The sequence below is a fragment of the Monodelphis domestica genome, chromosome 7 (genome assembly GCF_027887165.1).
Source record: "Monodelphis domestica isolate mMonDom1 chromosome 7, mMonDom1.pri, whole genome shotgun sequence".
Classification (NCBI taxonomy): Eukaryota; Metazoa; Chordata; class Mammalia; order Didelphimorphia; family Didelphidae; genus Monodelphis; species Monodelphis domestica.
The window spans coordinates 277,582,825-277,600,261 of record NC_077233.1 but is presented as its reverse complement, the minus strand read 5'-3'; the positions used below and the strand labels follow the sequence as shown (position 1 = coordinate 277,600,261).

The 17,437-nt window shown below is 42.3% G+C and overlaps 1 protein-coding gene across 2 annotated transcripts in view; it reads left to right on the top strand.

The window, feature by feature from the left end:
• Positions 1-5,385: 5,385 nt before the first annotated feature.
• The window catches only part of LOC100010970 (tubulin polyglutamylase complex subunit 2-like), a 34,019-nt gene continuing 21,967 nt past the window's right edge, over positions 5,386-17,437 (top strand). For both annotated transcript variants that reach the window (XM_007497900.3, XM_007497899.3), the window contains exons 1-2: positions 5,386-6,937; positions 16,906-16,985. In XM_007497900.3, coding sequence (XP_007497962.2) covers positions 6,856-6,937; positions 16,906-16,985 — 162 coding nt within the window. In that variant the 5' untranslated portion in view covers positions 5,386-6,855. The remainder of the gene's footprint in view (positions 6,938-16,905; positions 16,986-17,437) is intronic.

Genomic DNA, 17,437 nt, shown 5'->3' with positions numbered 1-17,437 from the left:
TACACAGAATCTAATTGTATCATCTAATTCATTTCAGCAACAAACATTATTAAATGACCGTGTGCATCTCACTGCTACACCCTGAGGATACCGAAACATAAACAAAATAGCCCATGCTCAAGAAACTTGCATTTTACTGAGGTAGACATGGACTAAGAGAATCCCATGGTTGGGGTGGGGGTTTGCCCTTGGTCAGTTCAAGCCTCCTAGAATTTACAAATTGGTTAAGTACTAAAGTATACTTTGCTTTGATGGTGAACAGTTGGGGCGGGGGGGGGGGGGTATGGCTTATTTACAGAATTGATTAACATCAGGAAATTCAGTTTAGTTATTTCTAATTATCATTCTTTTTGCCAGGAATCACTCATCTGATTTCTTCAGTCTGTCTTCCATGTCTAAATTCTGAGAGTCCTCTGCTGAGCCTCTAGGAAAGATTCTTTCCTATTTCAGCTTAGGCTTAAACTGCACAGACTCCAAATATATAGCTTTGTCTTTACCACTTTCAGGGTCCCTCTGGTTCTGGCCCTATAAGTGTACCCCTGTTTAGAGCCCAAGTGCTTGCTAAAACTACACTTCCTCCCTTTCCCAAATTTTAATACTGAGCCTTTTTGTAGTAATGAGGGGTTAGAACTAGTGTAAATAAAGATAGTAAATAGAAAGGCAGTCAATGATGATGGAGAGAGAAAAGGAGCTGAAGAGATTTTGAATTGTGGAAGCACGGGGCTGTAGGAGCTCATATCTAATTACTGGAATTTTATCGGAGAAATCATTTGTAACCTCTGAGAGACTATAGACTCCTCAGTGCGTCAGACAACTCTAGAGATAGGTTGCTGGTCTACATCAGTGATTTTCACAGACTACAACAATGAAGACAGAGGGATGGACCCCTTCCCTCAGTCCCACCCCCTCCACAATGGAGTGATTTAGTAGCATTGACAAGTGTTGCTCAGGGTTGTGCTCTGTACAAGGGTGTTAGATTTGGAGTAGACGACCCAAATTCACATCATGGTTTTATCGTTATTCAGTCACTTTTCAGTCCTATTCAATTCTTCATAATCCCACGTGGGGTTTTCATGGCAAAGATACTGGAGTGGTTTGCCACTTCTTCCTCCAGCTCATTTTACTGATGAGGAAACGGAGGCAGAGTGAAGCGATTTGCCCAGGGTCCCATAGCTAGTTAGTGTCTGAACTCACGGAGGCGAGTTTCCCTGATTCCAGCCCGGCCCTCTACCCACCGTGCCTTCTGGCTGCCACGTTCCTCGTTTTTCGAGAGAGTAGGCTGAACTGGAAAACTTCTAAAGTCCCTTCCGGTTCTAAATCTATTTTCCCATGATGATTGCTGAGAAAGGCTGAATAGCCTTGGGGAAAATAAAATCTACCAAAAGAGGATCAGGAAGGTCACTGGGTGATCAAAGCAACTTTCTACCATGCCTGTGGAGCCCGATGATGGGCCCAGAAATATGCGAAGTCCCTTCCATTCCATACAAAAGCATGGAGAAGGTGAGTTTAGGGGCCCAGCCTAGCTCTTTCTGCAGGGCCGCTGTGGCTATAGCACTCGTTCGCTGGCTAGAGAACCCATCCTAGTCAACCCATTATTTTCCTTTCTCGAGAGTCATGCAGCAGCCATGCCGCTTGCTGCTTTGTTGCCACTTTTTGCTTCTGACCAGGGTTTTTTACCCTGGCCCAGTGGGAAGAACTCTCATTGCTATTTTGGGGTACAGCTGTGTCTAGATGATGGATGAGCAGACTAGATGGAATCAGGAATGCTGCCTACAAACCAGGAATAGGAGGGCCAACAGCAACTTGAAGGCAGAGGAGAAAATACTCCCAAACAACTGTTAGTAGGGAAGAAGAGGAAGGAAGTCCTTTCTGGGATAGTCAACAGAAAGGTAAGAGGTTAGTAAGGGAGTTCTGATCCTAGGGTCACTGTTCTTTGTACACATTTCCTTATTGTGGTAAATGCTCTCAGATTTTAAAGGGACAGGAGAATCAAGGTATCAGCAAAAGAAATAAGTGCAAGCTTTATGTTGCCAGACTTTATGCTTTGCTTAAGGGAAACCCCTCTTCCCTCCCCTCCCCCCAAATCTCACTAGCATCCAATACTACCACAGACATTTGGAGAACCAGGAGCCAGATGCACGGAATGGAAAGTATGGGGGAAGGGAAGAAAGGTTTAAGAAAGGTATTGCTGCCACTGCAATGGTTCTAAAGATGAGGTTCTTGGACCTCTTGGCATGATTGATCCAAGTTAGGCCTTAGAGCAGTGATGGCGAACCTATGGTATGGGTGCCAAAGAGGGCACACAGAGAGCTCTCTGTCACTCCTCACTTTACCCCACCTCTGTTATTAGAAAGGTAGAGCTGCTTCCTTTCCCCTCTCCACCATCCCTGAAGACATTTTTCCCATCCCCTGCCCCTCTGTCCAGCAGCCCAATGGGAGCACACAGTGGGGTAAGGTGGGCAGCTCACACTTAGCAGAGCTGAGGGGTGAGGAACCCTCAGGCCACTCCCCTCCCCCTCTACACTTGCTAAGGACATTCCTCACCCCTGTGTGGAATAATGGGGATGGGGCAGAGAGCCCTGAGCACTCTGTCTGGGGGTGGGGTGGGGACAGGGGCTGGCACTCCATCTCTAAAAGGTTTGCCGTCACTGCCCTAGACTCTAAAATCAGGCTTCATTCAGTAAGATTTATTTTTTTCAGTAAGACATCAATACTGGTTGTAGTAAGTATGGCTAAACAAATGGATGATGAAAATTCAAGGGACTAGGAGGGAAATCACTACGTGAAGTTTTGTGAGTCTGGACGTATGATTTGAACACTGCAGGGAAGATGAAGAATCAGATTTGGAGCAAGAAGGAATTTTGAAGAGAATCCAACTCAGTCCCTCCATTTTACAGATGAGGAATATTAAGTGACTTGCAGGATTTGACCTCATTTCTCTTAGACTCTTTAGCAAGTGCTCAATCCACTGAGCTACCAACTTGGCTTAAAAATATAAACCTCAGAAGTAGAATTTGCCTTTCTACCTCTTCTGATTCCCAATTCAATACCCTGTCTTCTATACTAGCCAGCTGCCTCAAAAAGCTAAAGATCATGAAATATTCAATCAAATCCAGGGAACCTATAATTCCTTTTTTTTTTTCAAACCCTACCTTGTCTTAGAATTGATGCTAAGAATTGGTTCCAAGGCAGACCCATAAGGAATCAACTAGGAAGTTTAATAGGGTAGATTTGAGCCCAGGCTGTCCCAACTCCAGGCTGTCCCAATTCTATAATTTCTGGTCTTATTAGAAATTAAAAGATCACTTAACTAGTATGTGTATCAAAGGCTGAAGTGTAACCCAATTCTTACTCCCAAATCTGACCTTTCCACTATATCCCACAGCTCAGATAGAGAGCAACTAATAATAATAATAATAATAATAATGCATATTTACATCCCTAGACGATTTTCTAAGTTGGAGATTAAGAGAGATTAGGTGTAGCTAAACTTTAGTTATTACTTTTAACATATATTGATTGCATATCTAATCCCCCACTTATTAAAATCTTCCTCTCTTCACATTTGCCCTTCCTTTGTTCTACCTTTCTGCCTTCTTTCACTACCTCAAATCTGGTTGTTCCCCAATACTCAGCGTACTTGACACTTTGCTCTTTTTCTGTATGTTCCCTTGGCAGATTGATTCTCATATCTTCAAACTTCATCTGTGCAGAAGACTCAGATGTATATCTGACCAAGCTCTGGTCTGGTATTTCTCCCTACCTGGAGGAAATCTTCATTCTAATGTTTTTACCCTCATCCTAACTTTTAAATGCCTCAAATAGAACTTGTCATTTTCCACTAGAAACTAAAATTTCCCGCTTCTGTCAATAAACAGCATTCTCGTAGTCATTCAAAGTTCAGTACTTTGATATAACAAAATTTCTCTTTTCCCCCTCATGTCACCACTTTGCTTGAAAATCTCCTGTGGGCCCAATCTGATGGTATTTGTTTGTAGTCCCTGTTGCTGGGGAGGCTGAAGCTGGTGGGTCACTTGGATTTGGGAGTAATGGCAGGAGAGCCAGACCTAATAAAGTGTCTCCTCTAATTTCAGCACCAATGTGGTAGAACTGCCTAAGGTGTGGCAAACTAGACCACCTAGGGAGAATGGAAAAAAGGGGGGGAAACTTCCTTGCTAATCAGGGTTGGTATTAGATGGAGAGATTTAAAAAAAAAAAAAAGCCACTCCAGTGGCTTCCTGATGGCTCCCCTTTGAAGTCAAAGCTCAATCTAGAATTCAAAACTATTCTTATCTAGCCTTAACCCACCTTTCCAGCCTCTTCTCCCACTATAAACCATAGCCATCCAAGCTTTTGTTCCCAAGTTTGTAATGTCCACCAACTTGCCCATTGATGTCCAGCTCATATCCTATTAGTCCTCATCACTCCAACCAATGGTCATATCCTGTTAGCCCCTCCCTGACCACTGACCGACATTGCTGTCCCCATTATTTTTCACAAATGGGTAGTTTTGTTCAAATCTGGCCTCAAACATTTCCTTGCTCTCCCACTAGGCTTGCCTCGGTTTCCTCATCCGAAAAATGAAGATGATGGCACCTATCTCCCAGAGTTATTGTGAGGATAAAATGTGATAGCATTTTTCAAACCCTAAAGCACAAACACTATAATCATTATCAGTATCATCTATCTCCCCAAACTTGATCTTCAATTCCTGTCCATATGTAGGAAATCCTGTCACTGGTTCTTTTAGATCTGCCTTCTTCATTGCCCAGTAGTGTTATGTATATAGTAGGAATTGGAGAAACTTTGAGCTTTAGAGCCACCCTAGCATATCTGAAACATGTAAAGTGGAGCTATTCTTGTCAACTCATTAAGCATCTATGTAAGGGGCAGCTGATAAAAACAAAATGCAATCCTTGCCATCCAGGAGCTTTCATAGGGGTCAGGGAGCGGAGTCAACACTGAAACAGGTAAGTATAAAGTTATTTGAAGAGGGGGAATTGCTGAAAAATCAGTAGGAAATCAGTCAAGATTTGGAGGAACTGGCATCTGAATTGAGGTCTGGAGCAGGGAAAACGCATTCCAGGAATGGGAGCAGCCTGATCTCAGGCCTGAAATATCCAGTTCCAAGAATCAGCTAGTAGGCTGGTCATACGAAATAAATGGGGAAAGGAGGCAGAATGTGAAGGGCTTTGAAGAAGCAGCTGTATTTTATCCTAGAGCAGGGATTCTCAGCCCTTTTGGGAATCCTAGTCCTCTTTGGCAGCCTGGTGAAGCCTACAGGACACCATAGAATGTTTTTTAGTTTATAAAATACAAAGGAAACCAAATACATTAAAATTTGGCTATCAAAGCACTTTTAAAAAACAAATTCAAGGTATGTCATTAAGTTTTTAATACAAAAGTACAGTTATCAAAATATTTTTTAATCCAGTCTCATTTTTAAATGTACAAATTACATTTGTAAATTATATAGTTATAAAGGAAACCAATTATATTGAAATAATTGTAAGAAATCTTTAAAAAGGTTCAAGCTCTGCCAATGGTTTTTAAAGCATAAAATACAAAGACCAATTATATTGAAGTTATGAAAGAAATCCTTAAAAAAACAAGCTTAAGCACTGCCAGCTTCTTAAAAGAATAAAATACAAAGGTAACCTATTATACTGAAGTAGTTATAAGAAATTCTAAAAACAAATTCAGGCACTGTCAATGTTTTGTTTTTTTTTTTAACTATAAAATCAAAAGGATTACAAATCTTTTGTTGAGACTAATGTTGAAATGTAGTTTAAAAGTTGGCAGCTAGATGGCGCAGCGAATAGAACGCTGGGGCTGGATTCGGGGAGAACTCATCCTGTTTGCCTGTTTCCTCAATTGTCAAATGAACTTGACAAAGTGGCAAACCACTCCATTATCTTTGCCAAAAACACCCAAAGGGGGTCACGAAGAGTCAAGTCGGACCCTATTGAAGAGGCTGAACTGTTAAAGAATGCTAAAATAAAAAATTTTTAAAGCATAAAATACACAGAATTAAAAAGGAACCATAGTATTGAAGTAGTTATATTGTAATTAAAAAAAATTTTTTTTTAAGTTCAAGGACCCCCGGGGCTAAACGGTACGACAAAAACCCCAGATTGTTTTTTTTTTATTATTATTTTAATAAATTTCCACGTTTTCCGAAATTATAGGATCCACATTGTCTCTTCCTTCTTCCCAACCCCCTCCCGGAGCTGACAAGCAATTCCCCAGTTGTTTCTTAAGGAGAAACATCGAGAATTTTTGTTTCGGGAGAAGGCTCGGTGTAGAAGATGAATCGGCGGGAGCCCCTTCCTGGGGAAGCTATTGGCAGAACTGTATGCCCCAACCCTGATACCCTGAGCTGGAGACCTTCACGCCCGCCAAACCACAGGTTCTTCCTCCTGCTTGTCAGAGTAAACGCCCCAAAAGCCCCGTCATGAGAGCCTCGAGACGCGCCCGAGGCCAAATTCGCCTCTAATAGGCTTCACTGTCAGAAGTTGCTCCTCCACCCCCATCCTTCGGTCAGCTAGTTTGTCTGTCGGAGAGCCGGACCGAAGAAGCTTCTGGGAATTGTGGTTTTCTTCTCCCTCACGGGCACAAGAGGTGACGAAACTGCAAACTCGCATTCCCATGCGTCACCGAGGGCAGCAGGCCACGGGAACTTCCAATCCATCTTCCCTCCAATCAGCGGGCAGCGAGTCTGGAAGAACTACAACTCCCAGCAGACAGCTCGGCTCCGCGTTTTGAAGTCTATCCTGGAGGCTTTTAGGGAGGTTTGTCTCCTGCACCTTCTCTTCTCGACTCCCCGACGGGAAGCAGAGTTAGAGGGCACGAACCATGGAGGAGAAGGTGCCATCCCCTTTAGTCAACACCAAACCGCACCTGGAGAAACTGACCCTCGGGATCACTCGTATCTTGGGTATGGAAAAGAGGAAGGGACGCAAGGAGGAGGGGCTGCTGGGGTGGGGCGGAAGAGCGGAGATTGATGGGGGAAGGGTTCCAGGCTGGGGAAGATGCACCTGACGTCACGTGGCAGTGTCTATGCCTGCAGGTGATAGGGGCCAGGAGCGTCCACCCTGCGCCTTGGGGTTCCTGATCTCGGCAGCCGACGCAGCACCTCCCTGTCTGGGCATCCAGGTTCTGGAATCAGGGTGGATCCCCTCCCCATCAGGCACAGGAAATAGGGGCCTTAGCACCCTGCTCCGGAAACCCCAGCCTTGTCTCTGGCGACCTAGGCGGCGATGGGGCGTAACCAGCTGGGGCTTTGTCCTGGGACAGAGAGCGAGCCCCGAGCTCGTCCTGTTCCAAGAGCTGGGACCGATGGAACCCGGGAATCATCTGTCTCCCCGAACTCGATCATCCGAGTTTGGGGGGCGGGGTTACTGACGGTAACATTGCTACCGTAATAATGATACTAGTATTTCTATAGCGCTTGCAGTGTGCCAGGCTAAACGCTTTTCAGTTAATAATAATTTAAAGCCGTTTCCTCCTCATCCCCCACTTTGCGGGAACCAATGGCAGTCCTTTTATTTGCCTAGCACTGCCCAGTGGGTGGGGCAGTGGCCTCTGGAGTTGTCATCCACTCTAGCAAGTGACTTGTGGACTCTCATACTTAGTGACTGCTAAGGCGCTAAGCGGGGTCCGTAAGTTGTTGATTGATTAACTTATTGATGATTGATAGACGACGAGAGTTTGATTCACTCTTCACAAGATGCCCAAATGGTGTTATAAAGAGTCAAACATGACTGAAATGACTAATTGGTAGAATCACAGAGATTAAAAAAAGAAAGAAAGTCCTCTCTGTACAAAAGTATTTAGCCGTAGGGGCAGCTAGGTAGCACAACGGATTGAACCCTGAGTTTGGAATTTATAAGACTCCTCTTCCTGAGTTCAAGTCAGGCCTCAGATTCTTACTAGCTGTGTGACCCTGGGCAAGTCACTTGACTCTCTTTGTCTCAGTGTCCTCATCTGTCAAATGAGCCAGAGAAGGAAAAAGCAAATCACTGCAGCATCTGTCACAAATACTCCAAGAGTTGGATATTACTTAACCATAATACATGTAGCACACCACAAGTATGTAGCACAATGCCTTACCTAGAGTGGGCATCTAAACGTGTTTAAGCAAGTAGAACAAATATGCTAGAGCCACCTTATTCAGTCCAAGTGACTTCCTTGTTTGTTATATTGAATCATTCAAAGCAGTAAAAGTTAGGGATCCTCAGCCCCAATAGGTCGGGGATTGCTCATCTAGACTAGAAGAGCTTCCGAGTTGCTACTATCTTCTCTTTTTGGTTTCTTCCCTTCCCACCCCCTTTTTCATAGTTAGTATAGACCCTCTGCAAACAGAGAGCTCACAGTTGTTCATTGTTTTACAAAGTATATAGGTGATTAGTGCGAGGCCAGTGACTAAGCATGCCACCCTCTGAGCATTTCAAATTGCTCTCCATTGTATATATAGTTGATAGATATCTAAATCTGCTAGGCAGCCAAGGAGTTCTTCTGCAGTCATAAATGGTTCCAACTGCTGTAAGTTCATGGCTTATAAAGAATAACTCCTATTATGGGGAACGTATACTTGTTAATTATCGGGGTGCATGCCCTTCAGTAGCTCCTAGACTGTACTGGGACATTGATGAAGTAAAACCAGCCAACCAAGTCTGTTGTTTAAAAACTGATTAGCAAAATATTTACGTGTCTAGGATGTAATAAGCATCATACTTTGCTTGGCCATATACACACACACACAAAAACAAAATAGCCCCTTTTCTTAGAAAGCTTATACTGTTAGAGTTCTTCACTTGAAGTCCATGAACTTTGTTTTTAAACCCTTACCTTCTATCTTAGTACTATGTATTGTTTCTAAGGCAGAAGAGTGGTAAGGGCTTGGCAATGGGGGTTAAGTGTGTCTGTGGCCAGATTTGAACCTAGGACCTCCCATCTCTAGGCCTGGCACTCAGTTCACTGAACTACCCAGCAGCCCCCTCCGTGAATTTTAAAAACATATATTTTGACAATTGTAGCTATCCCTTCCCCATTGCAGCTTTCCCCATCGCAGTTTCCATATATGAGGATATATCAAAATTAACTGGGAATTACTTGGTAGTTTTATGGAAGCCACAGATGATACCTGAAGGCCAGAAGATGACACAGAAGAAGTTTAGAACTCAGAAATGCACAAAACATATGTATAGTATTGTATAATATTTTATCTTGTAATGCCAGAAATATACACAATTATTTCTTTAATATTAAAATAAGTAAGTTCACAGAAAGAACAGAAGAGCCCGCAGGTGATACACAAAGGCTAGAAATGTAGAGCTATCTTGACATTGACCTTGACCTACATATATACAGTCTATAAATATTTAACCCATATTTTACAACAAGCTACTGTAAACACCTCATAAAAGACAAAAGAAAAACTTCAGACTTCTTCTGTGGTACAAAGGAAAGGCCAAAAACCTTTATGTGGATTTTCCAGACCCCAGGGTGCCCTTCCCCTAACTTCTGAGCTGTGAAAGGAATACTTCTATTTTTCAGTATAATTGATTTCCTTTTAATCTTGTGAATTTCATTTCTTAAACCATTCTAGGAAGGAGTCCGTAGGCTTCACCAGACTGTTGACACCTACAAAAAATGAAGCCTCTCTGTACTAGGGAAATATGACACGTTCACCAAAATGTACTCGGGGTTACCTGCACCAGATGCAATGCACATTGATGGCCAGGGGAACTAAAAGCTTAGGGAATGAGGACAGGGTCTTTGGGGGGAAGCTCAAACTGAGCCTGGAAGGGGTCCAGGCGTTCCAGGGGTAAAGGTGCCAGTAGAGCAATAACCTGGGCAGTCACGGTGGTGGGAGAGCAGGAACAAGATGGAGGCTAGTTAGACCCTAGCATAGGGTTTGAGAAGAGGAAGTGATATGTCATCAGGCTGAATAGAATTGCATGGGAGCCTGGAAGGGATTAGACCAGGGATGGAGAACCTTTGGGAGACTGAGTGCCCAAACCTCACTATCACCCTGCAAGTGAGCCACGGCTTTAGCCTAGACAGGGGAAGGAAGACGTTCTCCCATCGGGCTTCTGGGCAGAGAGGTGCCCTTGGGTGCATGGAGAGGGGGAGGGGAGCAGCCCCCTCTAACCCCCTGTGCCATCCATAGGTTTGCCAACATGGGTCTAGGCCGTCTGGCTCAAAATCTCAGGGATTTGTGACCCTGGACAAGTCACTTAACCCCCACTTGCCTAGACCTTACTGCCCTTCTGCCTTGGAACTGATACTTAGTATTCATTCTAAGATGGAAGGGTTTAAAAAGAATCACAGCGATTCTGCACGGGGTAGTACAGGGCCATAGGAGCAATGATGATGTTGACTTCATACGGCAACAAAAACCACGAGGCTAAATAATCCGCTTCGTGGCATTTAACGAGATCAGATGCCAGTACTGACTGCTGGGCCCAAGAGCATTCTGGGATCTTCCAAGAATAGAGGGGGTCAGGTGAGGGTGTACCTCCCCATCCATCCACATGGGGGCAGCTCTGCCTCAGGATGGGTCTCGGAGTCCAAGGGATTCCCTTCCCCTAGCTGAGGAGCAGGACCTCCGGAAGTTAGATGGGCGCCACTACTGGTGATGGGGGCAGGAGGTGCCCCTAGCCAGGGCCTGCTGTCCCAGCTGGGGTGGCCGGAACCTTCCGTGGAGTTTCACCCGTGCTGCCCCCCTGTAGGGACACTCGTTTGGGTTCAGGAATAGCTGGTTATTAGGAATGAGACCACAGTGTGATTCTGGCTATTTCTGAAACATCTACACCTCGTCCCTAAAGCCGATGAGGATGGCCAGGGATTTACCTGCTGCGTCCTGCCCAAGGCCACCCAGGTGGGAAGTGGCAAGGCCTGGGAATCCGGATCTAGCCGTAGGAGAGCTGTTTGAGAGGGAAGATGCTGGATGTTAATCAAGTTTCTGCAGTTCTATTTTTTCCTTTTTAAAACCCTCACCTTCTGTTTTGGAATTGATGCTGAGTATCGGTTCCAAGGCAGAAGAACAGTAGGGGCTAGGAGACTGGAGTTACGTGACTTGTCCAGGGTCACATAACTAAGAAGTATCTGAGGCAAGATTTGAACCTCCCTTCTCTGCTCCTGGCTCTCTATCCACCGAGCCACCTCACTGCCCCTCTGCAATACTATTAATCAGACAGTCAGCAAGCTTTTATCAGTCACCGAATATAGACAGACACTTCTCTAAGCGTTGGAGATATAAAGAAAAGTAAAACGGCTAGCTCCTCAAGGAGCTAATATCTTTTTTATTTCATTTTTATTGTCACACAGCACACACACAACACTGGCGATTGTCGTAAGTGCAAACTCGTACGTGACCAAACCCCCAAATACACTGATGTGAAAGACAAGTCCACCAGCTCTCTCTCTGGAGGCGGATACCATTCCTCACACAAACCTTTCAGGATTATCCCGGATCGTTACACAGATAATTATCATGTTACGCTGTTGCCATGTACAGTGTCTCCCAGTTCTGTTCATTTCTTTCTGCATCCGTCCCTGCAGATCTCTTCCAGTGTTTTCTGAAATCATCTTGTTTATCATTTTTAGAGCCCCCTAGAACGCCATCACCAGCATGTACCATAATTTGTTCAGCCATTCCCCAATTGATGAGCAATAATTGGTGAAACAATAAATTGATTCAACAGTTTATTGAAAAGACACCCAGAAAAAGTTGCAATAGGTCATATGTTGGAGTAGTGTGACAACACTTGTTCCACACATTACAGAAACATTCTGAAAGGGAGGAAGAAACAAGCTTCCATGGAAAGATTTTTGTTGAAATGGCCTCTTAAGTGAAATCGAGGAAAGTGTGGCAAAACAGCTAAAATTCAATGAAGAAAATGATGAAGTAAAAAATAGCAATTAAGCTTACCAATAAAGCTACATATCGTAAGTAATGTGTAAGGTTAATTTTGCATTAAATGTAGCGTTACGTGTGTAGAGAGTAAGTTATGTTAAGCAACAGTACACGAAATGCAAACCTCCACCAGCATCTTTGCCTGACCTTTACGTTCTTTCTTATTATCTATAAATATATTTATTTGTTATTTATAAAGCACATTTTTATACTTAAAATCATATAAAACAGAAAATCCATGTGTTTTTGGGGGGGCCAGAATGGATTAACTGCATTTCCATTCATTTAAATAGAGAAATTTGATTTGACACACAAGCAAATTGAGTTATGAGCTTGGCCATGGAACGGATTAAACTTGTGTGTCAGATTACCGCTGTGTAGATATTTCTTATTTTGCTCTGTAATATGCTCATCTGTAAGACAGAGACCAACTTTGGCAATAGTTATGTTTCTAAGTTCCTGTTCTTAGAAGGTAGACACGTATTCATTCGGGAAAATTCATGGTTCTGCCCGTGGTAGCACGTACTTGTATTTTTTATTCCTGGGAAGGCTGAGGCTGATGACAAGCTTGGGCTTAGGGTGCTTTGAGCTGCCCTGAGGCCAGAACTTAGTGGGTATCTGCACGGAGTCTAGCAGCAGCATGGAAAAGAGGACCACAAGGTTGCCCAAAAAGGGGCCAACCAGCTTAAGCTAGAAAAGAAGGTTACAGCTTCTCTGCTAATCAGTACTAGGATAGGGCTTGTGAATGCCCACTGTGTACTTCTAGTCTGAGCATGATGAGGAGAAAGACCCAATCTCGAAAAAAAAAATTCATGACTGAGATGAGAAAACGTGGTGCAGTAGAAAGCCTTAGATTGTCAGCAGAGATACAGGTTCAAATCTTGCCTCTGCCACTTCTAGCAGGACTTTCTTATATTCACTTTTCTAACCTGTAAAATGGGGATGATAGATCAAAGAAAGTAACTGGGAAATGGTTGAATTAACTATGCATGTAATGAACATTACTTTACAGTAAGGAGTGACAAATATGAAGAATCCAGAGAAAAATGGAGACTTGTACACAGTGATGAAAATTGAAGAGAGGAGAACTAAAAGAACAACAGGCACATTGACCACAACAGTATAAATAAGGTCAACACTATGAGACAACAGAAACAGGGGTCAAATACATTGTACAGTGGTTTTTTTTTTTTATCTTGTTTTGCAAATCTTTTTATTTGGGGTATTTTTCCTTTTTAATTTTTATGTTTTCTTTTCTCCAACATTCATTAAAATTTTTTTTCTGACTTCCAGATTCTTTCCCTCCTTCTCTCCCCTCTGCCTTCCTTGAGAAGGCAAGTAATTTAATAGATATTATACATGTGCAATCATACAAAATATATTTCCACATTAGCTATGTTAAAAAGAAGAAATCATAAAAAAAGAAAGTTTTTAAAAGTAGGCCTCAATCTGCATTCAGAGTCCACTAGTTCTTTCTCTGGAGATAGATAGCATTTTTTATCTTAAGTCCTTCAGAACTGTCTTGAGTCATTGTATTGCTGAGAATAGCTAAATCATTCAGTTCAGTATTGCCATTACTGTGTATGATGCTCTCTTGGTTCTGCTTACTTTGCTTTCCATCAGTTCATATGTGTCTTTCCAAGCTTTTCTGAAATTACCTTGCTCATCAATTCTTATAGCACAATAGTGTTCTATCACAACCCTATACCACAACTTGTTCAGCCATTTCCCAGTTGATGGACATCCATCAACTGTTCCACTACAAAAAGAGCTGCTAAAAATATTTGTGTACAAGTGTGTCCTTTTCCCCCATCTTTGATCTCTATGGGATTTAGACCCAGTAGTGAAATTGCTGGCTCAAGGGTGTGCAGAGTTCTATAGTCCTTAAGGCATAATATGGTTAGTGTTTTCATGGAACTAGCAAAATTAGAGCATATAAGTCTTAAAACATGTTTAACCTTTTTTAAATTTCAAGCCAAATTCTCTCCCCTCCCTGAGACATTAACCCGTCTGATACAGATTTGATATTACCATCATCCAATCTTTCTGTCAACAATTAGAGATGTATACAGATATAAGTTGATGTAGACTATCCATAAGGATCATGCTAATATCTTTATTTGTTAAGCACTTATATTCCAAGTACTGTAGTAAGTACTAAAGATACAAGGAAAAGGCAAAAAAGAAAAAGTCTTTTCTCAAGGAATTTATATACAAATGGGGATACAACGTATATGCATGTGTGTGTATGTGTCCATGCACTTGTATAAACATGTATACATAAAAGATGCAAAGTAAGATATAAGGAGACACTGTGTCCCCCAACTCAGACTGATTATGCGTACTCAATATAAAAGGTCCCACCCTGAAAAGTCAGAAGAAAACCAGGCCAGGCATTTTTCACTACTAGGACTAGAAAAAGAATCCTGAACAGGGATCAAGCAGATGACAAAAGATAAAGCAGATCATTGTGATTACGTAAAATTGGAAAGCTTTTGTGTGAATGAAATCAAAGGATATGAGCAAACAGTTCTCAAAAGAATTCTAAATTATTAGAACTCTGGGCCTCTACCTCTCGGCAAATTAGCAAAGACGGTAGTGTTGGAGGGGTTGTGGAAAGACGGGAACATTAATACGCTGTTGTTCAAACTATGAACTGGGCTGCTCATTCTGGAAAGCATTTTGGCATTTTGCTTAGAAGTAACTAAAATACCCTTGAGCCAAAGATCTCATATGTCCCAAGGAAGTCCGAGCCAAAGTGAGATTCTAGCTTCATTATATTAACAGGAACACTTTTTGTGATAGTCAAGAACAGGGGAGGGGAGAACCCGAGGCTCTTTAATTGGAGAGAAGCTAAACAAATGGTAGCGTAAGAATATAAAGGAGCATTATCGCCCTGTAAGAGCATGAGCTATTCTGACGAGCTTGAAACACACAATAGCTGCAGCAAGCAGAGCCACGGAAACAGTATGCACCATAACGTGGTCCAACCCTGCGATCCCTCAATAAGGTTTTCTTGGCAAAGATACTGCACGGGTTTGCCATTTCTTCCTCCAGTGGAGTAAGGCAAATAAAGGATCAGTGGCTTACCTACTGTCACACAGTATGTGAGGCCAGATTTGAGCTCAAGTCAGGAACGTAAACGACAACACAAGGAAACGGAATGTTGTGTAATTATCAAATTCAAGATTCTCCTCAAAGAATAACTGAGAAAATTCATCCTTCTCCTTTCATTATAGGATGCCAGGTGTAGAATGATGGCCTGCGCTATCAGACATGGTTAAGAAATGGGCAGTTTTGTGGGACTGCTATTTGGGAGTGGTTTTTTAAACCTTTGTTTCACAAGATAAGATTCCCTGAATAGGAGAATAGAGAGGAATATATTCAGAATCTCAACATAAGAATAAGGCAAAAAATGTTATAAGAAAATAAAATACGTGGCTTCAGGGAGTAAGGAGATGATGGGCTTGCCATGCTCTGCCCATATCTGCAACATTCCTTTCCGTATTAGATACCACATTTTACAAAGGACAACCACAATGATGAGAGGCCTTATAAGGTTTGTAGGACCTGGTAGTGTGAAGAAACTCCCCAAAGTCCAACTCTTAGGCCTCATGTCTTGGAGGTGGCCTTGGGTTCTCAAATGCTATGGCAGCAGCAAAAAATATTCTGTACACATACATCCTATATCACATCTACAAGCTACCTCATTACTTTTACCATTCTGGGAAAGGGGGAGGTGGGAAGGAGGGAGAGAAGATATAAAATGTCAGAGAAAGACTATTAAAAATTGTATTGATACATAAAAAAAATAAGATAAAAAACTCTGGTAAGTTATACCCCGCTGGCAAGATTTTCGATGCGGTCCTGGCAACAGGTTATGTTGACTTTCTGAGGACCAGCCTAGTTAAATATAGAGATGCTCATTAAAAATAGGCCAGACACTTGATGATGATTTGACCTTGGCAACCTATGAAACAAAGAGATTGCTGAGATGTGCCTGTTGTCTCAAAACAAAATATATAAATACATTTTAGGAAGAAAATGAAAAGTGGAAAGTATTAGTCAATTAAGTTATTTTTTTCCCCTGAAGTCTTGGGAGGCAGAATGGTATTAAAAAGAAAAAGTAGCAAAATGGTGGTCAGCAGGAAACTGGGCAGTAGTCCCAGCTATAGTCCATAGCAACCTACATAGCTCACTTTTCTTTATGGAGGATGTGGTACATCTGACATGTTAAGTCACTGCATGCTGAGCCCAGTATTGTAGGATGGTGCATGACCAACAACTTTTGGAGGAAAGGTGGACTGATCTTGGAGACAGAGATCTGGGGTTGAGTCCCAGTTTGGCTGCTCATTGTGCCTCAGTTTCTCATCTGTAAAATGTAAGAGTTGGAGTCCCAGATGTTCCCAGAAATCCCTTCCAGTTCTAGATATATAATCATGATTTGAAAGCCTTTAAAGTCTCCTTAGATCTTTTATCCTAAAAATTTAATTGCAAGGAGAGAAATTCTCAGAATACTATGATCTCTATAAATAGTCTGGGAAAACTTTGTGGAAGAAATGCGTAAAAGAAAATCCACTAAAATAACTAAAAATGCTTAAAGTAGCTGATAATTAGTCTACCAATATCCAAGATGCATGAATTCAATGACAAAACATTCTTCATAGAAAAGATTTACATGATATGAGAGCTTCGTTATTCATGGTTTGTCTTCACAGATATAAAAATGAGCCCCCAACCCACTCCAAGCTCCATGGCTGGAGCTCTGTGTCATTCTAATGAAAATATGTTGACATGAGTCATTACTGGAGAGAATACCCACACTGGTGAAATTACAGATCTGAGTTAACCTAAATTAATGGATAACTTGATAGAAGTAGGCCAAATAATAGCAAAATTCATATGGAAATATCTGTGAGCAATTAATTAGCCCCAGACCCAGAGAGGACTAGCTATAACAAAATTCACTTTTTCTCTTCCAGAAGCATCTCCAGGAGTAACAAAGGTGCAGATCATTGAAAAGGAACCTGCTGAGCGCCATATGATTGCTTCATGGGAACTAGTAGGTATCTGCCATTACAGGATTATTACCTATCCCTCCTAAGGAAAGGATAACCTCAGAGGAAAAAATGATAGAGATAATGCATATGATCTTCCTTCTACTTCAGATTACCATCAGTGGTACAGAATTCATCCTTGTCCCACCCTATGGACTCTGAGGGCATTTAATTCTCACCCTGTAATAGGAGTTCTCAAATTCAAGAGAGTTTTCCAGAGAGATATCTTATCTCTGGAATTCCCTTCTGATCCATCCAGGTCTAGTTTGGAAATTGCGATGTCAGTCTTGTGTTTGCAATCCAGGATTGTAGAGACGAAAGAAAATATCCAGGACATCACTCATGATCCTTTGTAGCCCACAGAGGGCTACGGGGAGCACTGGTTTGGGACTGGCATTGTAAAGGGACCGAATCTTATCTTCAGTGACTGGGAGAAGCAGGATATATGTTTTGGAAA